Raw genomic sequence first — 27054 nt, 5'->3', positions numbered from 1 at the left:
TTGATGTGCCATCCTGGATGAACTGCACTACCTGAGCCACTTGTGTGGGTTGTAGAGTTCGTCTCATGCTACCACGAGTGTGAAAGCACAACCAACATTCAAAAGTGACCAAACATCAGCCAGAAAGCATTGGTACTGAGATGTGGTCTGTGGTCCCCACCTGCAGAACCACTCCTTTATTGAGTGTGTCTTGATAATTGCCAATAATTTCCATTTGCTGTCTCTTCCATTTACACAACAGCATGTGAAATTGATTGTCAGTCAGTGTTGCTTCCTAAGTGGACAGTTTGATTTCACAGAAGTTTGATTTACTTGGAGTTATATTCTGTTGTTTAAGTGTTCCCTTTATTTTTTAGAAGTTTATTATATAGAGTCATTACACACAGAGTGATCTATTTCACATGTTTATTTCTGTTAATGTTGATGATTATGGCTTACAGCCAATGAAAACCCAAAAGTCATTATCTCAGTAAATTAGAATACTTTATAACACCAGCTTGAAAAATAATTGTAAAATCCGAAATGTTGTCCTACTGAAATGTATGTTCAGTAAGTGCACTCAATACTTGGTCGGGCTCCTCTTGCATCAATTCCTGCATCAATGCAGCGTGGCATGGAGGCAATCAGCCTGTGGCACTGCTGAGGGTTTATGGAAGCCCAGGTTGCTTTGATAGAAGCCTTCAGCTCGCCTGCGTTGTTGGCTTTGGTGTCTCATCTTCCTCTTGACAATATCCCACAGATTTCTCTATGAGGTTAAGATCAGGCGAGTTTGCTGCCAATCAAGCCCAGTGATACTGTTGTTTGTACACCAGGTATTGGTACTTTTGGCAGTGTGGACAGGTGCCAAATCCTGCTGGAAAATGAGATTTCCATCTCCAAAAAGCTTGTCGGCAGAGAGAAGCATGAAGTGCTCTAAAATTTCCTGGTAGACGGCTGCGCTGACTTTGGTCTTGATAGAACACAGTGGACCTCCACCAGCAGGTGACATGGCTCCCCAAACCATCACTGATTGTAGAGACTTCACACTAGATCTCCAGCAGCTTGGATTGTGGCCTCTCCACTAGTGATGAGCGAGAGTACTCATTGCTCGGTTTTCCCGAGCACGCTCGGGTGGTTTCAGTTTTTGTAACTGCTCGGAGATTTAGCTTTTGTTGATGCAGCTGCATGATTTACGGTTGCTAGCCATCCTGAGTACATGTGGGGGTTCCCTTTTGGCTAGGGAATCCCCATATGTATTCAAGCTATCAACTGTAAATCACGCAGCTGAGGCAACGAAAACTAAATCTCCGAGCAGTTACAAATACTCGGAGACCACCCGAGCGTGCTCGGGAAAACCGAGCAATGAGTACACTCGCTCATCACTACTCTACAATGTTCCTCCAGACTCTGGGACCTCGATTTCCAAATGAAATGCAAAATTTACTTTCATCTGAACACAACACCTTGGACCACTGACAAAAGTCCAGTTCTCTTTTATCTAAGTGGTGAAAAAAAATTCCAAACTTTGCTAAAAAAAAAAAAAAAAATTGCGCCATTTTCCGATACTCGTAGCGTCTCCATTTTTCGTGATCTGGGGTTGGTTGAGGGCTTATTTTTTGCGTGCCGAGCTGACGTTTTTAATGATACCATTTCGGTGCAGATACGTTCTTTTGATCGCCGGTTATTGCATTTTAATGCAATGTCGTGGCGACCAAAAAAAGTAATTCTGGTGTTTCAAATTTATTTCCCGCTACGCCGTTTAGCGATCAGGTTAATCCTTTTTTTTAATTGATAGATCGGGCGATTCTGAATGCGGCGATTCCAAATATGTGTAGGTTTGATTTTTTTTTTAATTGATTTATTTTGAATGGGGCGAAAGGGGGGTGATATAAACTTTTATTTATTTTTTTTTTTTTTTACATTTTTTTAAACTTTTTTTTTTTACTTTTGCCATGCTTCAATAGCCTCTATGGGAGGCTAGAAGCAGGCACAGCGCGATCGGCTCTGCTACATAGCAGCGATCATCAGATCGCTGCTATGCAGCAGAAATGCAGGTGTGCTATGAGCACCGACCACAAGGTGGCGCTCACAGCTATCCGGGATCAGTAACCATAGAGGTCTCAAGGACCTCTATGGTTACTATGGAGAAGCATCGCTGACCCCCGATCACGTGACGGGGGTCAGCGATGCGCTCATTTCCGGCCGGATGCGCCGGTTAAATGCCGCTGTCAGCGTTTGACAGCGGCATTTAACTAGTTAATAGCGGCGGGTGTATCGCGATTTCACCCGCCGCTATTGCTTGCACATGTCAGCTGTTCAAAACCGCCGGAGCCCTGCATCAAAGCAGGGGATCTGACCTCGGACGTAATATCACGTCCAAGGTCACAAAGGGGTTTACTATGCTTGGATCCAGCACTCTGTGAACAGCCGGCTTCTTTAGCAATGACCTTTTGTGGCTTCCCCTCCTTCTGGAGTGTGTCAGTGATGCCTTCTGGACATCAGTCAGGTCAGAGTCTTCCCCATGATTGTGGAGCTACTGAAACAGACTAAGGGATCTTTATAAACACTTAGGAGCCTTTACAGGAGTGTTTTTGTTAATTATTCTAATTTACTGAGATAATGACTTTTGGGTTTTCATTGGCTGGAAGCCATAATAATCAACATTAACAGAAATAAGCACGTGAAATAGATCGCTCTGTGTGTAATGACTCTATATAACATGAGTTTCACTTTTTGCATTGAAGAACAGAAATAAATTAACTTTTTGATGATATTCTAATTTTGTGAGAAGCAGCTGTAGAAGCAATGATATTAATCCTGTCTTCTATATCATTAATAAATAAGTGGAATAATAGCAGCCCTAGTAATAAACCTTGGGGTCATCACTTATAATGGGGGAATATTCAAAGCAGCAATCATTCACCACGACACTTTTGGATTCAAATGCCATTGAAAAATCCCAAAATACTGTATCCTCAGCTACCCCTCTGTCCACACTCATACACATACATCTGTATATAGTACCTTACAACCCTCTTGAATAGGTCTCCTACAATGTTAAACTTACCTGGAGAAGACCCAGAGCTCTTTTGGAAAATGGGCACCACATGAGCCTCGCATCACCGGAACAGTGCAACTCATCTGTTTCTTCGGCTTTGTTCACATTGACTTTATCCAACTTACCATGGACTATATCTCTATCCAGTCGAGTATATAAGTTGACGTGTTAAGAGCACTAGTCACCTATTCTAATGACTCTATTTCCTTTGGTATAAACTGAGTTAATGAACCTGTTTAGTACTTCTGCCTTTTCTTGTTCCCCACTGATCAGTTACCATTATATTAAAGTACACGCCAAGGCTTTAAACGATTAAAGTTAGTCTTTTATGTAAAAAAAAAATCAAAAAGCAACAATAGCAAACAGAAAGACTATGGATCGTTCAAGGCTTCCCTTTCTGGAGTCTTGGGTAGCAATCTCAATTTTTGATTATAAGTTTGTTGTAATTGGTTCCAACAACTTTTCTAAGTTTCCTGGTTTCTTTCATATTGCCTTTAAGGTGGATGGCAAATGGCATAATCTTTGGACAAGGTCATGCGCAGATAAGTCATTGTCACCTTTTCACCCACCAGGCCTCAATTTTTTTTAAAGAGTGTAGGGGCACCGCAATGGGGTCTGTTTCACCCAATATACACTAAATAATAGATTAATCAAATCTATGTATTTGAGATGCAGAAGATAGTATGATATTGGCAACTACTTACATAATGACTATTTCCAGCTTACAGGACAGTAATTGAATGTGTCTGGAAGTGACAGCCACTATGTAAAGGTTACAAATGTGTTTAAAGCGGTCGTCACTTTTCCTTCCATAAATCTTGACAGCTCATGCACAGTGGATTACTTAATAGGGTATGACATAGAATATAAGAATTCAATAGCCTAGACAAATACAGTGGGGAAAATAAGTATTTGATACGTTGCCGATTTTGCAAGTTTTCCCACCTACAAAAATGGAGAGGTCTGTACTTTTTATCGTAGGTACATTTCAACTGTGAGAGATAGAATCTAAAAAAAAACATAAAATCACTTTGTATGATTTTTCCATAATTCATTTGCATTTTATTGCATTAAATAAGTATTTGATCACCAACCAACCAGCAAGAATTCTGTCTCTCACAGACCTGTTAGTTTTTCTGTAAGGAGCCTCCTACTCTGCACTCATTACCTGTATTAATTGCACCTATTTGAACTTGTTACCTGTATAAAAAAACATCTGTTCACTCAATCATATTCCAACCTCTCCACCATGACCAAGACCAAAGAGCTGTCTAAGGACACCAGGGACAAAATTGTAGACCTGCACAAGGCTGGGATGGGCTACAGGACAATAAGTAAGCAGCTTGGTGAGAAGGCAACAACTGTTGGCACAATTATTAGAAAATGAAAGAAACACAAGATGACTGTCAATCTTCCTTGGTCTGAGGCTCCATGCAAGATCTCGCCTTGTGGAGTAAGGATGATTCTTAGAAAGGTCAGGGATCAGCCCAGAACTACATGGGAGGACTTGGTTATTGACCTGGAGAGAGCTGGGACCACAGTCTCAAACATTACCAATAGTAATACACTACGCCATCATGGATTAAAATCCTGCAGGACACGCAAGGTCCTCCTGTTCACGACGGCACATATCCAGGCCCGTTTGTAGTTCTCCAATGACCATCTGGATGATCCAGAGAAGACATGGGAGAAGGTCCTGTGGTCAGATGAGACAAAAATATAACTTTTGATATCAACTCTACTCACCATGTTTGGAGGAAGAAGAAGGATGAGTACAACCTCAACAATACTCTCCCAACTGTTAAGCATGGTGGGGGAAATATCATACTTTGGAGGTGCTTTTCTGCAAAAAAGATAGGGCGACTGCACCGTATTGAAGGGAGGATGGATGGGGTCATGTATCGTGAGATTTAGGCCAACAACCTCCTTCCCTCAGAAGAGCATTGAAGATGGGTCGTGGCTGGGTCTTCCAACATGACAATGACCCAATACACACAGCCAGGGCAACTAAGAAGTGGCTCCGTAAGACGCATTTCAAGATCCTGGAGTGGCCTAGCCAGTCTCCAGACCTGAACTCAATAGAAAATCTTTGGAGGGAGCTGAAACTCAATGTTGCCCATTGACAGCCCCGAAACCTGAAAGATCTGGAGAAGATCTGTATGGAGGAGTGGGACAAAATCCCTGCTGCAGTGTGTGCAAACCTGGTCGAGAACTACAGGAAACGTCTGACCCCTGTAATTGCAAATAAAGGTTTCTGTACCAAATATTAAGTTCTGTTTTTCTCTCACAGGTGAAAAGTACAGACCTCTCCATTCTTCATAGGTGTATCAAGTACTTCTTTTCCCCGCTGTATAAAGCTATTTTTGTAAAGCCTATGTTATCTCAGGTTAGTTTTAACAATGTGACTATTCTAATTCAGTATTTTAACCCAGTCATCCCACACACAAAACGCAGCGTGCAAAGGCTCAGTGAAGGTGGCAGTGAACGTGTGAATATGTGTAACGGGGTCAGTCAATTCGTAAAAAGACAAATGTCCAGCCTCGTAGTCCAGACATATTCTCAATCGGTGACAGGAGACCTTGTGCCTTATTTGCACCTCCTTGCTGTCATGCAGAACTGAATATAGATTAATATTGTATCTCCGCAAGCACCAGGACTTGGCGTTGTCTCCGAAATAGGAGTGATCTCCTCTTCTTTCCACGTTGGCGTAGCTGACTCCGATCCTCCAGTTTCCTGATTCACTGGTTTCTACTTCCCAACAGTGTTGTCCTGAAGAAAAGCTCTGGATGCTGAGAACCTGTGGATAGTACTCGAATCTGTTGGGGTGATACTGTTTTATTTCAGACTTCGATATAGTTGATAAGTCGCCTGATATACTGATGTCCTCACAAGCTGTGTTTTCATCTAGAGATACAGTCATTGCTTTTTCCGTATGAGTTTTGGTTTTCACACCAGCGACAAAGTTGGATAAACTTCTGCTTATTGTCTTAGAGATAAGCTCTACATCCAGGTCGTCTAAATCTCCAATCTCGTCATGTTTGGTATCAAACGTATCTTTATCAGGTTCCTTTTCTTGTAGGACATGAAATGGATCCGCCATGTTACACAGTTTCGTGATGTGATCCATCTTGTAGGAAAGGTTTTCCTTCTCCATCTCAAGCGGCTTGAGAAGTTGAGAGACTTTCAGTAACACCTGATCTTTCTGCCTGTAGATCTCACTAAAGGTCTTCTTCTCCTCGTCTTCGAGTCGTCTTCTGATGTCTTTAAATATCGTGGATGCTTTTTCAATTTCCCTGTTGACCTTTTCTTGTATTTTCCTCTTGTGCTCTTGCAGTTTATGGATGACCTTCTCTGTCTCTTTATTTTTTACAGCCAGGTCACTCAAGATCCGTCTTGATCTCTCTTTCTTCTCATTCGATACCTCTACCATTGTCTTAATCTTGTGTCCTTTGTGGGCACCGTCTAATCTGCAGGATACACAGATATAGGTGCCATCTTTTGTGCAGTAATACTCCAGGATCTTCTTGTGGACAGAGCATTTTCTGCTACGCATGTCAGTGGTGGGTTCCGATAGGATGTGTTCTGGTGACTTGCTGTGGACCTCCAGGTGACTCCTGCACAGAGAAGCCTCACATAACAAGCAGGATTTAATGGCTGCCACCGAAGACTTGATACAGTAGGTGCAAAATATTGTTCCTTGTGCCTCTTTAGGTTTTGTAGACAAGAAACATTGAGCTATGTTATTCAGCGTTGTGTTTTTTCTCAGAGCTGGACGTTCCTGGAATTCTTCTCGACAGTCAGGGCAGGAGTATTCTCCGGACTGCTCCTGGGTATCCAACACACAATCAATGCACTCCCGGCAGAAGTTGTGGCCACATCTCAGAGTGACGGGATCTGTATAGATGCCCAGGCAGATGGAGCAGTTCAGTTCTTCTAGGAGATCGGCAGAGGTCATGGCTGTGGGAACAAAATACCAAGAAATATATATATAAAGAGAAAATTAACTTTTGAGCCAACTTGGTCTAAAATATTAAGGATTTTCCATTTCTATTGACTTCTATTTACCACACTTTCTACTGGAGAGTTACTTTCACCCCTTAAGGACCCAGCTACTTTGTAGGTTAATGACCAGGCCTAAATTTTTAAATCTGACCACTGTCATTTTATGAGGTCATAACTCTGGAAAGCTACAACAGATCCCACTAATTTTGAGAATGTTTTTTTTCGTGACATATTGTACTTCATGATAGTGGTAAAATTTCTTCGATATGACTTGCATTTATTTGGGAGAAAAAATGTAAATTTGGCAAAAATTTTGAAAATTGCACAATTTTCTAAATTTAAATGTTTGTGCCCTTAAATAAGAGTGGTATGTCACAAAAAATTGCTAATAAATAACATTTCCCACATGTCTACTTTACATCAGCACAATTTTTGAACCATAATTTTTTTTTGTTAGGAAGTTATAAGGGTTAAAATTTGACCGGCGATTTCTAGTTTTTCCAACAAAATTTACAAAACCAATTTTTTAGGGGCCACATTCCATTTGAAAGTGACTTTGAGGGGTCTATATGAAAGAAAATACCAAAAATTGACAGTAATCTAACAACTACACTCCTCAGGGTGCTCAACACCACATTCGAGAACATGGAAGGAAAAATTAACATTAACTTTTTTCATAAAATTTTTACTTAGGACATAATTTTTTTTATTATCACAAGGGTAGCAGGAGAAAATAAAACCCATAAATTGTTGTGAAATTTCTGCTGAGTACACCGATACCCTATGTGTAAAGGAAGACCACTGTTAGGGCACACGGCAAGGCTCGGAAGGGAAGGAACACTGTTTGACTTTTTCAACGTAAAATTGTCTGAAATCGAGAGCAGATGCCATGTCCCATTTTGAGAGCCCCTGATGTGCCTAAACAGTGGAAACTCCCCACAAGTGACTCCATTTTGCAAACTAGACCCCTCAAGGAACTTATGTAGATGTGTGGTGAGCATCTTGAACCTCCAGGTGCTTCACAGTTTATAACATAGGATTAAGAACATTTTTTCCTGTAGAATTTTTTCTTTTAGCCCTAATTTTTTGATTTTCTCAAGGGTACCAGGAGATAATGAACCCCAAAATTCGTTGTGCAATTTCTCCTGAGTTTGCCAATATCCCATGTGTGGGTGAAAACTACTTTTGAGGCACAGTGCAAAGCTCAGAAAGGAAGAAGAGCCATATTGGAGTTCAGATTTTGCTGGAATGGTTGAGGGTGCCATGTCACATTGGCAGAGCCCCTGAGGTGCCAGAACAGCAGTAACCCCCCATAAGCGATGTCATTTTACAAAGTACACCTCACAGTGAGTTCATCTAGGGGTGCAGTGATCATATTGACACCACAGGTATGTCACAGAATTGGGTAGTGAAGGAACAATAATTAAATTTTTTACCACAAAAATTATGATGTATCACCAGATTTTACATTTTCACACTGGGGAATGGGTAAAAATGGCACCAAAATTTGTCCCCCAATTTCTGCTGAATGTAGAAATACCTCTTGTGTGGATATATAGTAGTGATTAACCATACGGAGAGACTCGGAAGGGACGGAGCGCTATTTGCCTCCTGGAGAGTAGATTTTCCTAGAATAGTATGCAAACTCCAAATACAGAGCCTCTAAGTGCTAGAAAAGCAGAATCCCCCCTCAAGTGATCTCATTTTGGAAATTATACCCCTGCCAAACATGTGGACACTACATGTGGTTTAGGTACACTGTGGGACTCAGAAGAGAGGCAGCATTTGTATTTGATAGAGCAGAATTTGCTGAATTTCTTTTGGTGGGTGAGGAGCCATTTTGCTTTTCCAGAGCCTTTGTGCTGCCAGTAACATGGAAGCCCCCTATATTTCCATTAACAGATGATGGACCTGAGTGAGGGCTTGCTTTTTTGTGGATTGAATTGATGATTTTACTGGGAACATTTTACATAACATTTGGGATCACATTTATCCTGCGCTCTACGCTGAGCACTTACATTGGGATTTCCATCTAAATCTCTGAGTGACGTGATTCAGATTTTCATCCCACAAGGGATCCATTCACTATAATGAGGCAGCAGAGTTACTCTGGCCTCTGTTCAGCATTGTGCTTCTTTTCAGAAGTGCACAAAACTTGCTGAACCGCATTTTTATGCAATCCTAAAAAGACGGACACTGCCAGATCACAGGTCATATGACGTCCACAGTGCCTCCATCTGCCTCATTATAGGGGTTCTGTCTGAATCACGTATTTCAGAGATTTACACAGAAACCCCCGTGCAAGCGCTCAGCGCAGAGCGCAGGATAAATGTGAGCAGAACCTCACTGCGGTCTTTGGCAGACAGAATAAAATAAACAGCAGGTGAAAAATTGGTTTTATTTTTTACGACGTTTTTTTGTGGGACAAGATGACATATTCAGCAGTACCATTTTTATCCCACTTTTTTCTAGCGGTATGATGATAACGCATAGTTTGCTACTTTTTTTTTTTTTACAGTGTACATTGAATGTGTTAAATAGTGTTACACTTATATAGATTGGGTTGTTCTGGATGCAGTGATACCAAACGTGTACTTTTTTGTTGTTTTTTTCTTACATAAAAATGTGTATTTATTAGTGCAATTTTTATCATTATTATTATTATTATTTTGAATTTAGTTTTTTTACTTTTTACTTAGTTCCTATATTGGACTTTCACTTTTTTTACTTTAATTCCAGGTATAATGCATTATAGCTGTAGTGAAAGCTTCTGACACCATGTGAGCATTGTTTTAGAAGCTTTCGTGACAGCTATCGGCACAGAACTGTCACTGCGTGATGCACAATTGTATTAAGTTACAAACAGCAATTTTGTGGTGCATTACCTTTTTTATATTTATATATTTTTATGTTTATTTTGGAAATTGTAGTTACTTGTTGTTATGGCTTTCCTGCACCTACATAGGGAGCAGCAGGGTAAATGTCGTATTCGACACTACTAAGACTTCCGACTTTCAGGGTCAGAGCATGGATCATGATGGTCGGACCGTCAGTAGATCTCCTGACGCGATCTCATGTGAGGTCGACTCGAGACAATGAGGTCTGCACCCGATTATTGTGGTCTTTGTGAATCCGCCATACTATTATGAAAGCTACTCTTAATGTAAAGCTCCTGGATGGGTATAGTGGGGGCCAAATAAAGTCAGGGTCCATTGCAGTGTGTAGCATGTGCCCAAGCTGCAGATGGTCAGACAACGATCGTTTCTGCTACATTATTAGAAGCAAGTTGAAAAAAGCTTGAATTTTTCAAACGGCGTCAAAATTTTGCAGAAACCATATGGCCAACAAAAAATATGCCATTTGCCAAGCCGCCTCAGTTGTAACTGAACCATGGACACGCACGCGCTACATGCTGTGTAGGCCCAAGTTTAAGCAAATACATAAAGCTAGCTCTCTTCTTAAACGGAGTAGGTGCCCAAAAGAAAAAGTATCATGAAAATTGTCACAAAAAACCCCACCAAAAATAAGTTGACTTGAAGTGGGAAGGAAACAGCATAAGTATCTTGTGTCTCATGCTCAGCAGCAATAGATAAAAGTATTAAGAAAGGGCTCCGTTTTTCTAAACTTGTCATATAAAAAATTTAGAAGCTGCGTAATCTCCTTTCCCCTACATATAACCTTCTCCGCTACCAGGAACTGCTAAAAATAACACAACAGTACTTTCACTTTACAAAAATTAGCCTCTCAGATACTTGGTATAAGTAAAAACTGAAATATTTTAGGAAATCTTGGCTTTGAGGGCTTTTTGTTAAATGAATCCTTGCGTCGCGCTGTACAAGTAACATTTCTATAATCAATGATGAAGAATTTCTGCAGGATGTTAGCGACAATCGATGATGTTTGAAGTCGACCGACACTTGTTCTTTTCTGCACATTTTTATGGCGATCAACAAAAAAAAAGAGTATTTTCACTCTGGATAGAGGCCAAATATCGAGAACGGACGTCGGTAGCGACGATATAGGCAATCCCTGCATGTCTTCTGATTGTTGACCAGCTGTGGGACATGCAACCGCAAGGACTCAAACATAGTATTCGAGCATGCCGAAGACACTCGGTTAGCACACGAGCATTCTCGGAGAACACCATATCCGAACACGTTCGCCCATCACTACTAGACAGAAAATGATCTCACAGAAGAGAACGAGAGTCACACAGGTGTTAGGACTACAGAGGGTAAATAAAAGGAGCAATAAAGGGTCACATTCCGATGAACCCCCACGACCCTGAGTACCTGTGTATGTTTCGTTAAGGCTCAGGACTTGTATATGTGGATTATCTTGACCTTTTTCTCCAGATTTCGGTCACCACAGGCTTCGTGTACAGACCAGAAGTCAGTAAGGATCTGCCAGGAAGCAGAAACAGGGCAGTAGGAAGTCACCCGACAGCTCCTTAGGTCACATTTTTGCTTTTTTTTCTGAAGGGGGAGCTACAGTAAAAAGAGAAGAATCTCCTCCCATGTGTGATGTGCACAAACAGGGAGGTCGGCCGCTGGTTCTGTATATTAGCTGCGGAGATGGAGCATGGAATGTGTTATAGCAATTGTAATCACAAGGGTGGCAATGAGAGTTAAAGGAGTAGTCACATCTCCAAGATCTTATCCCAAGAGGTAGTAGCTGTAATAATAATTATAATAGCAATACCTCCTTACAAATGTAGTATAGTTCTTCTGATTCACTATGTTGCTTACTTACTAAATGGTTTCGATGGGGGGTTTTGTCTGAATCTCTTAGAACGCTCTGTAGGAAGATGGATCTTGTGCAGCCTAGATAGGTCCACCAGGGTCTTCTCTGCCATTATCTTGATAGTATAAAGCCATCAGGTTGTTGGTCTTCATCACATTGTTCCTTCTAGTCTTCCTGGCATGATGTCCTCCAGTGATCGCTCTCTCCGTATGATGTATCCACCAGTCGTACCTTGATGATTCTTCCTTCCAGTGACATGTCTGGCTTGATTTCTTCTTCTTGCCGTCCATGGTATGGATAATATCCTTCTCCAGCTCCACATTTAAAAGGTGTCAATTCTTCTGGCTTGTTTAAAAAAAAGTGGGGTCACTTTGGGGGTTTTCTGCTGTCTTGATACCTGAGCTGTTTTGCAAACCGTCCCAGCAAAATTTTCATATCAAAACGTCAAATGGCGCTCCATCCCTTCCGAGACCAGCCGTGTTCTAAAAAAGGAGATTCTAACAACACACGGGGTATCACTGCATTCGGAAAGAATTTCATAACAAATCGAGGGGTCCGTCTTCTCCTATTACCCCTGATGAAAGTGAAAAACGTATAGCTAGTTTATCATTTTAGTGGTAAAAATAGTTTTTTTTTTGTTTAAATTTCACAGCACAGTGTTATAAAACTATGTGATGCATTTGTTTGTTCAAAACAGGGTCAGTTCGGGGTGTCTGGGGCACACAGGAGGAATTGACCCTAGGGGCCCACCCTACAGCTATTTACAAATACCTGTTAGGAGGCTCCTGCACATCAAGGTGCGTCACCATAACTGGGATGTACAATTATGGTAGTCTGCATTAAAGGGCTTCTTTGGTTAAAACATATTATAATAATACCACATACACGGGACAAATACTGCCAGACCGTGACCAGACCATATATTACCACCACATAGTGACCAAATAAATTCTACATAAAAAGGAGAAATACCACCACAACAACACTGGGCTACACATTCTACCACATAGTGACCAAGTAATAGCACATACAGAACAAATTGTGCCACACCATGACCAGACCATATATTACCATGACATAGTGACCAATAATACTACATGCAATGAAGAAATATAGCCACACATATTACCACCACCTAGTGGCCGAATACTACAATATTGATCATGAATAATAACCACAATGCTAACATTGTTTAACCACCAGTGACATTATACACAGGAGCTCTTTATATATTGTATAGTTTACAGGTAATACAGTGATCACCGGTGACATTATACAAAGGAGTTCTGTATGTAGTGTCAGTTCACAGGTAATACAGGGATCACCAGTGACATTATACACAGGAGCTCTGTATATAGTGTCAGTGTACAGAAAATACAGTGATCACCAGTGACATTATACACAGGAGCTCTGTATGTAGTGTCAGTGTACAGGTAATACAGTGATCGCCAGTAACATTATACACAGGAGCTCTGTATATGGAGTATAGTGTACTGGTAATAGTGTGATCACCAGTGACATTATACACAGGAGCCCTGAATATAGTGTCAGTGTACAGGTAATACAGTGATCACCAGTGACATTATAAACAGGAGCACTATATATAATGTTAGTGTACAGGTAATACAGTGATCACCAGTGACATTATACACTAGAGCTCTGTATATAGTGTCAGTGTAAAGGTAATACAGGGATCACCAGTGACGTCTATAGGTCAACTCCTTGATCTTTGCTTGTCTTCTTCATCTAGCATAGACCACCATAATTTCTTCCTGCTGGGGCTCGTCTATGCAGAATATAACACAGTCATTTATAGCTGATATCTTCTAGAGCACATTCCCCACTTTTACAGTCTCCTAAAAAGTTAATTATATTAGAGCAGTAACAATTTGCTACAATAAATTCATAATGTATGTTCCTCATTCTGACCCCCATACAGTAAATAAGTCCCTCATCCTGGCCCTCTATGCTTAAAATTGTGCCTCATCCTGTCTCCCTTGACCTGGCTTTCCCCCATGTCCCTTGGCCTGGCTGCCCTCCAATGTCCCTTGGCCTGGTGGCCCTCCATATCCCTTTGCCTGGCTAGGCCCTCATGTCCTTTGGCTTGGATGGCCCCCAATTCCCTTGACCTGACTGGTCCCCCATTTACATTGGCCTGGCTGCCCCCCCTGTACTTTGGTCTGGTTTTCCTCGCCACCTGACCTGGCCGTTGCCCCTGTCCCTTGGCCTGGCTGCTCTCCCTGCCCCTTGGCCTGGCTGCCCTCCCTGTCTCTTGGCCTGGCTGCCCCCTTTGTCTCTTGGCCTGCGGCTCTCCCTATCTCTTGACCTTGCTGGCTCACCATCCCTTGGCCTGACTGGGCCCCCGTCTCTTGGCCTGGCTACCCCCCCTTCCCTTGGCCTGGCTGGCTCCCCTGTTCCTTGACCGGACTGGTGCCCGTCTCTTGCCTGACTGCCCCGTCTCTTGGCTTAGCTGCCCCCCATCTCTTGGCCTGGCTGGCCCCCCTGTCCCTTGACCTGGCTGGCCCCCTGTCCTTTCGCCTAGCTGCCCCCTGTGTCTTGGCTGGTTGGCACCGCTGTCCCTTGACCTGGCTGGACCCCATTCTTTGAACCGGCTGACCCCCCATCTCTTGACCGGGCTGATCCCCCTGTCCCTTGACCTGGCTGGCACCCCCTGTCCATTGGCCTGGCTGCTACCCCAGCATCATGCCGCATACGCAGGTTTAGGGCATACATTCAGATGAAACAAGCGGGTCCCCTCTATGTCTTGCTCGGAAGCCTGCCAAGGACATGGGGCCCACTGGTAAATGCACCAGTATCCCGCTGGGCCAGTTCGAGCCTGGTTCAGAATTGTCATTACACCCCTAGATGAATTTCTTGAAGAGCATAGGTTTCAAAATGGGGTCACTTGTGGGGTGTCCCTAATACCCACATACCTCAGGGTTGCTACAAAAGCGACGTCATCTGCCATCTAGTCCAGCCAAAATTGTGTTTCGAAAGTCAAATAGCGCTCGTTCTTTTCCGCCCAAACAGTAGCTACAGGAATGACTGCATGTGGGAAAAACTGCTTAACAAATTGTGGAATCCATTTTTTCCTTTTACCCCTTATGAAAATGACAAATTAGCTAAATCGATGTTTTAGTGGAAAAAAATAATGTAATTTTTCATTCTTCTTTGCATTCATTTTCATTAAGCACCTGAAGGATTACCAAATAATTTGAGGTAGGGGGCAGCATTAAATGATGACATTTGGGAAATGTTTGTTTGTGCAGTATGACTCTCTAGAATAAAGGCATGTGCACACATTCAGTATTTGCAGTGGATTTTTCCGTAACAAAAACCTGAGAGCTGGCAGCAAAAACGCTGCATAAAATACACATTTTTGATGCATTTTTATGTGCAGCGTTCTGAAAAAAAAACGCAATGTGTGAACACAACATAATTCTGTGAACATTTAACGTTTGAAAATTGACATTTTTTTCTAAACATATATTTATCAATAACATAAAGTACAATGTGTTACAAATAAAAAATAAATCTCGAAATTAACAAGATATAAAGAAGCTCCAATTACTTAACCCTTTTACGACTTAACTGCATGTCGTAGTCATAGACTTGTATGGATCAGTAGTGATGAGCGAGCGTGCTGGGATATAGTGTTCTCCGAGACGGCTCGGGTGCTGAGTGTCTTCGGCGTGCTCGACAAATATGCTCGAATCCCCGCGAGACAAGTCTCGTGGCCGTTTGACAGACGCAACACAGGGATTGCCACGTTTGTTAGCGTGATCGCCGATACACATGCGATCATAAGGAAGAGATGGGTTATAGGGGCCTGCCGAAGACCCCCGTTTCCACCATCTTGGTACTTATCTGATAGTATGAGGCTGGAGTCACACTTGACGTAAGACAATACGCCACGTATTATACGTCCGTACTACGTCCGTAATACGGAGAAATGTTCCCAAAATAGTGATCCGTAGGCAGGGTGTGTCAGCGTATTTTGCGCATGGCATCCTCCGTATGTAATCCGTATGGCATCCGTACTGCGAGATTTTCGCGCAGGCTTGCAAAACCGACATCTAATGGATTTATGTGCTCAAATGTTCGGGAAAACATATATACAGTATATATATATATATATATATATATATATATATATATATATATATATATATATATGTCATTGAGACATATACATATATATATATATATATATATATATATTCTGTATTTAGATTTCATTCAGCGCGATCTCTGTGAACAGCCGGTAATTCAATTGCCGGCTTTGCATTTCTCCTTCCCAAACCCGACAGGATATGAGACATGGTTTACATACAGTAAACCATCTCATATCCCCATTTTTTTTGCATATTCCACACTACTAATGTTAGTAGTGTGTATGTGCAAAATGTGGGCGCTGTAGCTGCTAAAATAAAGGGTTAAATGGCGGAAAAAATTGGCGTGGGCTCCCGCGCAATTTTCTCCGCCAGACTGGTAAAGCCAGCGACTGAGGGCAGATATTAATAGCCAGGAGAGGGTCCATGGTTATTGGCCCCCCTGTGGCTAAAAACATCTGCCCCCAGCCACCCCAGAAAAGGCACATCTGGAAGATGCGCCTATTCTGGCACTTGGCCTCTCTCTTCCCACTCCCTGTAGCGGTGGGATATGGGGTAATGAAGGGTTAATGCCACCTTGCTATTGTAAGGTGACATTAAGCCAGATTAGTAATGGAGAGGCGTCAATTATGTCACCTATCCATTATTAATCCAATTGTTTGAAAGGGTTAAAAAACACACACACACACACATGATTTAAAAGTATTTTAATGAAATAAACACAGCGGTTGTTGTAATAATTTATTGTTCTCTCAATCCATTTGCAGACCCTCGCTTGGCAAAACAATAAACGCACAAGATACATACCTTCTGATGTCAGATCACGTCCAACGAAGTAATCCATCTGAAGGGGTTAACTAATATTACAGGCACGAGCTGCGATAAACCACTCGCTCGTGCCTGTAATCCCCGGGTGCTGAAAGGAAAGCTGGATCTGTACTTACATTCAGTCGCGGTGATGCGCCCCTGCTGGATGTTCTCATGAACTGCAGCCTGGGAACTTTTTCCCACGCTCCAGGTCATATGAGGACATCCACCAGGGGGCGCATCACCGCGACTGAAGGAAATGTAGGTCAATGACCTACATTTCATTCATTCGCCGGGGAATTACAGGCACGAGCGAGTGCATTAGCAGGGCTCGTGCCTGTAAAATTATTAACCCCTTCAGATGGATTACCTCGTGGGAAGTGATCTGACATCAGAAGGTATGTATCTTGTGCGTTTATTATTTTGCCAAGCGAGGGCCTGGAAATGGATTGAGAGAGCAATAAATTATTACAACAACCGCTGTGTTTATTTCATTAAAATACTTTTAAATCATGTGTGTGTGTGTTTTTTAACCCTTTCATAAAATTGGATTAATAATGGATAGGTGACATAATTGACGCCTCTCCATTATTAATCTGGCTTAATGTCACCTTACAATAGCAAGGTGGCATTAACCCTTCATTACCCCATATCCCACCGCTACACGGGAGTGGGAAGAGAGTGGCCAAGTGCCAGAATAGGCGCATCTTCCAGATGTGCCTTTTCTGGGGTGGCTGAGGGCAGATGTTTGTAGCCACGGGGGGGGGGGGGGGGGGCCAATAACCATGGACCCTCTCCTGGCTATTAATATCTGCCCTCAGTCACTGGCTTTACCACTCTGGCGGAGAAAATTGCGCGGGAGCCCACGCCAATTTTTTCCGCCATTTAACCCTTTATTTCAGCAGCTACAGCGCTGAAATTTTGCACATACACACTACTAACATTAGTAGTGTGGAATATGCAAAAAAAGGGGATATGAGATGGTTTACTGTATGTAATCATGTCTCATATCCTGTCGGGTTTGTGCAGGAGAAATGAAAAGCCGGCAATTGAATTACCGACTTTTCACTAACACCGCTGCGTATTTCTCGCAAGTCACACTGCTGGTCCGTGTGGAATCCGTATTTTTCTCGCCCCCATAGACTTTCATTGGCGATTTTTTTTGCGCAATACGCTGACAAACGCAGCATGCTGCGATTTTGTACGGCCGTAGAAAGCCGTATAATACTGAACCGTAATATACGGCTGATAGGAGCAGCCCCATTGAGAATAATTGTGCCGTATGTAATGCGAGTTTTACGGACGTAGTTTCTGCGCTCTTACGTCCGTAAAACTCGCATGTGTGACCCCGGCCTAAGTGATCAATTAATCACAAAATAAAGTACGGGTGGGGAGAGAAGACAAAAAATGAAGAAAAAAAAATTGAAGTAAATTTTATATACAGTATATGTAATTTATATATATATATATGTATATATATATTTTATATTATAAACATAATTATTAAAAATAAATGTATATATAGAAAATATATTTATATATATATATAAATTATATATGTATATAACATTATATATACAATATATTTATTTTTATATATGTATAAATCAATATATATTTTATATTTAGAAATGTATCTATATATAAAATTATAAAATAAAATATATTTATAAATATATAGAAAATATATACTTACTAAATATATATATAGACTATCGGAGCCATTCCCCATTGAAAACAATGGAAGACCCATTTGTACACACGTTCTGAGAGAAAACCAAATCGCCGGCCTCTGATTTCTGGGGTAAATATTATCTTTCACCTACAGATTTTAAAGCCTTCATAATTAGTGGCAAGTCATGGGTGACTCTGGAGAGCAGCCATGCGAGAAATAACCGGCAGAGCTTGTGAGCTCCGCACTCCTGACCGCACAGCTCAGAGACTGAACGCCAGCGGCCGCTCTCCCTCCTTATATACTGGCTGGTGTCAGCGCGCCCTCTGGTGGACGGTACAATATCGCGGCCGCAACTCACCTCAGAGCAGTCGACTGTCACTGACTGAACAAAATGGCGGCTTAGAGTCTTGGCGGGAAACTGCACAACCTCCCATTTTCTCCTGCACAAGGTGTATGTATTTTGAGGAAAATGTTATAATATGAGGTAGAAAGTGGCTTTAATACTAAAAAATCATCATGTATGTGATTATTAATAGCGGCAGACACCTGGACTTGTAGTTTTACCTCAGAACTGTGGCATCAGGGAAGCCTAAAATGGCGGCTTTCAGAGACAGATGCTTTTAGTCCAGGTTTTATGTACTGAGTGTGGTCAACTCTATAACTCTGTTACTCAGGGCACCATTTTCTTTCAAGATTTGGTTCACTGCTTGTTACGTCACTTCTGTAGACAGAAATTGCTTTTCTTTGAAAGATTCACGCCACTTGAAGACGCTCGCTCCTGTCATATGTTTTTACATGCACAAAATGGCTTCCGTGATGTCCTTTTCTTTAAAGATTTGCTCCTTTACGGCTCTACTCACTAACATCATTCGATGATCACATATTTTTTGACACCAGTACCCAACATGGCTTCCAGGGCACCATTTTCTTTTAGTAGTTCGCTCGCCAGACATTGTTCGCTGCGTCGACACTTTGCAGACAAAATGGTGCCATTTTCTTTGAAGCTTTACACCTTCAAGTCTCCATTCGCAGATGTCTCTTCTTTGTGCTTAGAGTGGCGCTCATCCTGTAAGATAAGCTCGAACTTTTATAAACATGGCGCCATTTCTAAAGCTTTCATGGCGGTGTTTTTTTTCCAATGCTTTTGGCTCATTTATTCTGAGGTGTTTTAGCGAACATTTACCATCACTTCCATGAAGAATGACTATCGGATGAGATTTAGCGTTACATTTCATCTTGCCTTGTCGTCGCCATCGGTTTTACAATTTAATCGCAGGAATTGAATCTGGAAATGGCTCCCAAAGGGCGTGAAAGATTGTTACCCATGTCGGTACATTTGTTAAAAAAATGTGTAGAAACATGGCAGAAACGGAGGACTGTCAGTGGGCCACTGACCCCTTAAATGCCTCTGCCACGATAGATTGCGGCATCTATGGGGTTATACTGCTCACACGCAACGGTCGCCGGTCTCCTGACCCGATTTCGACAGCTTCATATATTCTGACCTGAGCGCAAAGATAGATGGACGCACCCCAAAGGAGTTGTGTGAGATTTAGGAAAGTTGGGTGGTGCATTCTCGTGACCGCTGCAACCAATCATTAGCCCTGTTCTCCCATGAAGCCCAAGACAAATTGCAATATAAAGGAAAACGATTGAAGGCTCAAATCCCCTAAAAAAAAATAAAAGTATAAATGGAAAAAGGGGTTTAAAAATATTTTAAACATTTACGAAACAGTTTCCCCAGTTTATAAGTAAAGAAATGAAAAATGTGTGATTGCCTTGTCCATCAAAGTCTGAATATCTAAAATTATTTAACCCGCAAGGTCAGAGACATAGCTAGGGGTTTTGGTTCAGAGGTAGCAAAACTTCTGAGCGGGCCCCCAACCTGGAGACCCTTATTACAAATATGGATCCCCATAGTCCTCCATATAGTATGCTGTACTCCTTATAGGCCTCTATATAGTAAAATACACTCCCCATAGGCCTCCATATAGTATACTGCACTTCCCATAGGCTTCCATATAGTATAATGCCCTCCCCATAGGCCTTTATATGGTGTTACGCACTCTCCATAGGTCTCTATGTGGTATAAAGCACTCCCCATAGCCCTCCATATAGTATAATGCACTCCCCATAGGCCTCCATATAGTATAATGCACTCCCCACAGGCCTTTATATAGTGTAATGCATTCTCCATAGGCCACTATATGGTATAATGCACTCCCCATAGGCCTCCATATAGTATAATGCACTCCCCATAGGTCTCTATATAGTATGATTCACTCCCCATAGGCCTCTATATAGTATAATGCACTCCCCAAAGGCTTCTATATAGTATAATGCACTCCTCATAGGCCTCCATATAGTATAATTCACTTCCCATAGGCCTCTATATATAGTATGATGCACTCCCCATAGGCCTCTATGTAGTATAATGCACTTCTCATATGTCTCCATATTGTATAATGCACTCCCCATAAGCCTCCATATAGAATAATGCACTCCCCATATGCCTCCATATAGTATAATGCATTACCCATGGGCATCTAAATAGTATAATACACTCCCATAGGCCTCTATATACTATAATGCACTCCCTATAGGTCTCTATATGGTATCATTCACTCCCCATAGGCCTCATATAGTATAATGCACTCCCCATAGGCCTCTATATATAGTACGATGCACTCCCCATAGGCCTCTATATATAGTACGATGCACTCCCCATAGGCCTCTATGCAGTGTAATGCACTCCTCATAGGTCTCCATATAGTATAATGCACTCCCCATAGGCCTTTATAGTATGCACTCCCCATAGGCCTCTATATATAGTATAATGCACTTTCCATAGGCTTCTATATATAATATAATGCACTTCCCATAGGTCTCTAGTGTCTGTGCCACTGATGTCAGATGCAGAGGGGGATGATGGGAGATGGAGCGTGACACTCCCTGTCTCTTCTTTGCTTTCACCTGTATCAGCACTATCAGAACTTGCGATGACGGGCGGGGGACCTGTTGCTAGGCCCCCTTCTTGCTTAAGGGCCCCTTAGGGGCCTGGTGGCACTGTAGGGGAATCAATTCTCCTGATCTGCCCCAGAATGTCACAGTCCCCCTGGTAGTTACACTACTGCATAAGGTAAACGACATGAAAAGAAAGAAAAAACATTTGGAATCCATGTTTTTTGGTCACTTATGGCCAAATAAATGCAATAAAAAGCGATGAAAAAAAATCACATGTACCCCAAAATGGTATTAACAAAAATCAATCCCTCGTTCAGCTCCATAGACGCAAACATAAAAAAAAGGTATTGTGTCTCAGAAAAAGGGGGCACAAATCCATTTTTTTACAAATGTTAGGTTTTTTTAACAACTAAAATATATATATAGAAAAAAATCCATACAAGCTCTGCTGACCCAGAGAAGCACATTTCATGGTTATTTTTACTTCTTTACCGCACAAAGATTCGCGTAAAAAAAGAAATAAAAAAATAATGTGGGATTTTTTTTTTTAATCATTTTATTACGGTACTTGTAATTTTTTTTCCGTCTCTGAGAACAATACATGATAAAATTAATCAAAACTACAACTTGTCCCTCAAAAAAAACAAGCTCTCGTACAGCTAAAGGGACAATATCTGAGCACATTCGCTCCTTGCTAGTGACCACCTACATGTCCCGGGGCCGGCGAGTGACCAACCCGGATAGTGCTGGTGCGGATTTTTTAGCCTCCACACCACTAGCACAGAGCATACAATCTATGGTCACTGTGTAACGAAACCTCAGCTGTAATGATCTGATGTGGACTCAGACTTCATAACTAACATTTACTATCCCGAAGACAAAGCGGATAATAGAGGCGACAGATGGATCAATAGCGCAAGCAAATATATGAGATAAGAGCCCGACGTCAGACACGTGACAGGCCGGTGGCAATTTTAGTTTTTGCTCTTTTGCTTTTTTTCCTCGAGCCATAGCTTTTTCTTATTCTTTTGTCCTCCAGGGAGTCATGTGTCTTTCCAAACAATTTTTGCAATCGTAGCAAAACTGCGCCATTCTTGTGAAAAAAAAAATGTATATACGCTAGGGCTCTGATTAATCATATCCTTTTACCTGTTTTTTTGTCTACTTTTACGTGTTTTGCGCCTATTTTACGCTTGTCTATTTCTTATGTGCTCTCCTATTTTTTGGCTTTCCACTTTGCGGGTGGAGTTTAGCGATTCCAGATGTCTTCGTCTGATTCGTCAATCACAACTTTAAAAAAAAAGTCACAAACTCGGGGTTCAACTTCACCCCAGTCCCTCCACCCATCCTCTCGCTTGCTAAATTTTGGTCCCAAAACTGTTCTTGACAGGAAGAAAGCCCATTTTTTACTTTGCGCCATTTTGGTGAATTTGGCCCCAGGTGTGATTATGCCTTTTATATGACAGTGCCGCGAAAAAGGCAGTTGCTGCGGTTTTGTGGTGTCATGTATATGCACCCTACCAATATTTCGGTCCAGTCCCCTACTGCGGCCATTCCACCTGGTTGGACGAGTTAATCAGAGTGTCTGTCTGTAGATACAATAGTAACCCAACCACCTGTGTCTCCACAGCCTCCCCCTGGAGAGGACGGCCATTGTCCCAACTGCAGCAACCACAACTCTCTACAACGTGTTGAATACAAACAGAGTTACCAAAGCAACCGAGACAGAAGAAAAGAGGCATCCGAGCCTGGAGACTTCAGTCCTCTCACTCTCCCCAGCCCCGGCCATACATGAACTGAACAAATCTCTGCCACCTTACAAACATGGACGAACCGGCGGCCCCTGCTGCAGACAAGAGACTGCAGTTCATAGAAGAATACGTCCTGAAGACTCTGAAACTGAAACTGGACCGCTGGCAGAAATGCCTATCCTCCGAGGAGAACAAGACCATCTTCAACGAGTTCTTGGAGAAGGCAGATCGGATAGTTCTGGTGGTGGCACTCAACCCGGCCGGGCTGCTGGTCCCCCTGTCTGAGTTTCCCAACTCCATGAAGAATAAAGCCGTGTATTTCCTGAAGAGGTCCAATGTCTCCCTGAGCTCGGACTCCATGAGGAGCAGCCTGATATATGGGGATCTGTCTTACCTGCCCCTGGACCACTTCTCCGCACTGGTGGAAGAGGTAAGGACCTACCTGAAAATTAGAGGCTAATAGAAGTCCAAACCCCTTCCAAGTCCCTGACCCTCCATGTTATGAAGGTGACACCCATTCAGGGTCTATTCACACAATTTTTTTGCATCGTCTGAAGATTGCGGCCCAAAACGCAATATGACCTTGCTGCGTGAATTAACCTAGATTGGGATTTTCTTCTTCTGTAATCATATGGCAGTCACAAATATGTGCTACAATTCCTCACTAAATTTCGAAATCTCTGTCATGTCAATTAATGTACCTGTGTCAAGTGGAGAGGACAGATAATTACACACAGGATGGGAAAGCTGCAGAATTTACCTGCGGAAGTAAAGGCAGCTGATCCCCTGCCAGCATGTAACATACCGGTGTAAAATCCCATAGGGTAGGTCCACTTGTAGTGACGCTAAAGGGGATGACATCTCCTGAACTTAGTGGTTTTACGTTCGTGCTATTGTACGTTTATGTCGAGGGGATAAACCAGCTGGAATCTAGCAAGAGCAGGTTGGGTTCCCGGCTGTCAACACCGCTGTGGATCCTAGGGAGAAGACACAAGCAGATTACAACTACTTCTGTCTTCTATTTTGCCGGCGCCACAGCCTTCAAAGAGCTCTATGTAGTGCACAGAAGCATCAACTGATCCTTCTTTAGGACCTGGTGATCACCTGAGCGCCAGGTGTCTGCCAGCAAAGCAGAGCTTCAGGGTCCTAGACTTATGTCACTATAGTGGGCTGATTTCCCCTGTAACTCGGGCTCCTATATTTATTCCAGTTACAGTGAAAAAAAAGGTAAATAACGGGGGGAAAATGTTCCGCCAGAATCTCTGATGATCTCTTTGGGGACAAGCCATGTGAAAAAAGGTATACACATATAAAACATTTGTAAAAAATAATAATAATAAAAAAAATTTGTAAAAAATTAAATGTCCCCCACCACAAAAAATAAATATTTTTTTGTTCATATGAAATACATTTTATTGCAATATGCACGTAATAAAAAAAAAATACACATATTAATTGTGAACACGACCGTAATAACCTGGAGAGTTCATTCAACAGGTTATTTGGTGTGAAACGTGATCAGTAAAAAGTATAAATATAAAAAAAATTGCTTTATGTTCTATATTTGTGTCTCAAAAAGAAAAAAAATTGTAGAGTTTCCGATACGTTTCTGTTTCAAAAATTTCTTGAAACCTCAGAAAATCAGCGATTGCATTCGGGGCAGATTTCTTGTAGGTAAAATCCGCAGAGAATGACAAATCTGAGATCTGAAATCAGCCACAGAATGTCAATTTCTATGGCAGATTTTCACTGCAGATTTTGATCCGGGTGGAAAACATTGGTAAGGATTGGAAAGTTGAGGAAATTTTCGTACTGCGGTGACTAAAAGGGTTATCGTCAGAGCATGGGGATCTGTTCATCCTGATCTCCCCTGTTCATTAATAGAATTCGAGAATGAGGACCAGATCAGGAGGGATTTCACAGCGCTGAGTGACAGCTGATACGGGCACACGAATAGACGCCAGATATCGTGGCCCAGGTTCCCGTCTGGTCGCTGACCCGTGTCCCTGCAATAATGCAGGTTCTTATTACTGCCTCATTATAAGAAATGTCCCCCCACCCTCGACTTTATACAGGACCCCCCTTCCCATTAGTGGATTAAAATAAAGGCTGAGATGAGGCACAATGGTGCGGATCATAATGAATGGTGTCTCCGGTTACTTGCCGCCATCAATCTCACTTCAAAGATCTGTGCAGGGTGGTATTCAATTTAGAGCGCCATTTCTGTGTTACCTGGCAGGACAGGAGGCGAGCTGGGCGCAGGGTCAATTTAAAGGTCCGATTTATCATTTGTGGGTTTTTATCTTGTGGTATTTTGTGCCGATTTTTCTTTACCAAATCTATCATAAATTTTTCACAATCTTTATTCTTGTCTCATACTTTTTTGGCACCATTTTTGGAGAAAAAAATCCTCCAAAATGTGGCAAAATTTTAACAAAAATTTTAAGTGTTCAAGAACAAAAAAATAACTTCAGTGGGTGTCTGTATTTTTGTGTGTGGGTGGGGTATGTTTGTTCAAAAATGTTGTGACATGTGATGGATAAGTCAATTGTATATATCTGGAAACCAAAAGCCCAGACCACAAAATCGAATCTAAAAAATAAAACTATAAAACGCTTATAAAAGATGGATATGAAAAGATTTTGGGGTAAGGTAAAAAAAAAAAAAAAGCTGAAATGCCATAATGAATAGGGCCGAAAGAGAAATTTTGACTTTGCACAAAATTCCGGAAACACATCAGGTGTAGTGATGAGTGAATATACTCGTTACTCGGGTTTCCCAGGGCATGCTCGGGTGGTCTCCGAATATTTTGTAGTGCTGGGAGATTTAGTTTTATCGCCTCAGCTGCATTATTTGTGGCTGCCAGACAGGCTGAATACATGAGGGGATTCCCTAACAAACAGGCATTCCTCACATATATTCAGCCTGGCTAGCAGCTGTAAATCATGCAGCTGAGGCCGACGAAAACTAAATGTCCGAGCACTGCAAAATACTCGGAGACCACCTGAGCGTGCTCTCGGAAACCCGAGCAACGAGTATACTCGCTCATCACTAGTCAGTTGCAAAGAAGAATGTCCCTATTCACTGACAGCAAGCAGAGAACTTGAAAAATTGGAAGAATTGATGCTCAAAGCAAACCAAGAAAACTGGTGATGTTTACTCAGTCACTGCATTGTTTGCTCACTCATGACTTTATTTGCTAAGTCACAGCTTTGTTTACTCGGTCATGACTTTGTTTGCTGCCACAAAGTGCCAAGGTTAAGGCAATGTCAGCCAGGACCTAATTGACTGATAATGTGCTGCCATCAGACCCTGCATTGTAACGTATTTTGCAGGGACATCTGTGGGGACATCATACTGTGTGTGCAGGTTAATGTACTGTGGGGACATCATACTGTGTGGGTCGGAATGTACCCTCGTGGGGACATCCCTCTGTGTGTGTGTGTGGGGGGGGGATGTACTGTAAGTACTGTGTGTGGGGAAGAATGTACTGTGGGGACATTATACTGTGTGTGGGGAAGAATGTACTGTGGGGACATTATTCTGTGTGTGGGGAAGAATGTACTCTGGGGACATCATACTGTGTGTGGGACATTGTACTGTGGGGACATCATACTGTGTGTGGGACAATGTACTGTGGGGACATCATACTGTGTGGGGGGATGAACAGTGGGGACATCCTACTGTGTGTAGGGGAGAATGTACTATGAGGACATCATACAGTGTCTGGAAAATGTACGATGGGGACATGAAACTACGTGTGTGGGAGGGAATGTTCTGTGAGGATATTACACTGTGTGGAGGGAAGAATATAATGTGGGGACATTATATTGTGTATAGGGGAATGTGCTGTGGGGGCATCATACTGTGTGTGGGGGACTGTACTGTAGGGGACATCACTCTTTGTGTGGGGGAATGTACTGTAGGGGAATCATACTGTGTGAGGGAATGTACTGTGAGGGC

The 27054-nt window shown here is 42.2% G+C and overlaps 2 protein-coding genes across 4 annotated transcripts in view; one reads left to right on the top strand and one right to left on the bottom strand.

The window, feature by feature from the left end:
• Positions 1-3322: 3322 nt before the first annotated feature.
• On the bottom strand, positions 3323-18578 carry LOC143766732 (E3 ubiquitin/ISG15 ligase TRIM25-like). 2 transcript variants are annotated; one of them, XM_077254617.1, is made up of 2 exons: positions 18398-18578; positions 3323-6994 (listed from the first exon to the last, which is right to left on the bottom strand). In XM_077254617.1, the coding sequence occupies exon 2, from the start codon at positions 6990-6992 to the stop codon at positions 5448-5450; it is 1545 nt and encodes a 514-aa protein (XP_077110732.1). In that variant the 5' UTR covers positions 6993-6994; positions 18398-18578; the 3' UTR covers positions 3323-5447. The 2 variants fall into 2 exon arrangements, with proteins under 2 accessions (XP_077110732.1, XP_077110731.1); XM_077254616.1 differs by lacking the exon at positions 18398-18578 and adding an exon at positions 11332-11504.
• Positions 18579-18714: 136 nt separating this feature from the next.
• The window catches only part of DNAH9 (dynein axonemal heavy chain 9), a 188418-nt gene continuing 180078 nt past the window's right edge, over positions 18715-27054 (top strand). Inside the window, exons 1-2 of one of the 2 annotated variants that reach the window (XM_077254614.1) lie at positions 18727-18827; positions 22971-23521. In XM_077254614.1, the coding sequence (XP_077110729.1) occupies positions 23165-23521 (357 nt within the window). In that variant the 5' untranslated portion in view covers positions 18727-18827; positions 22971-23164. Of the gene's footprint in view, positions 18828-22970; positions 23522-27054 lie in introns of both variants that reach the window. The other variant, XM_077254615.1, reaches the window with a different exon arrangement.

This window comes from Ranitomeya variabilis, chromosome 4 (assembly GCF_051348905.1).
Source record: "Ranitomeya variabilis isolate aRanVar5 chromosome 4, aRanVar5.hap1, whole genome shotgun sequence".
NCBI lineage: Eukaryota > Metazoa > Chordata > Amphibia > Anura > Dendrobatidae > Ranitomeya > Ranitomeya variabilis.
This window is presented reverse-complemented; position numbering and strand designations above follow the sequence as displayed.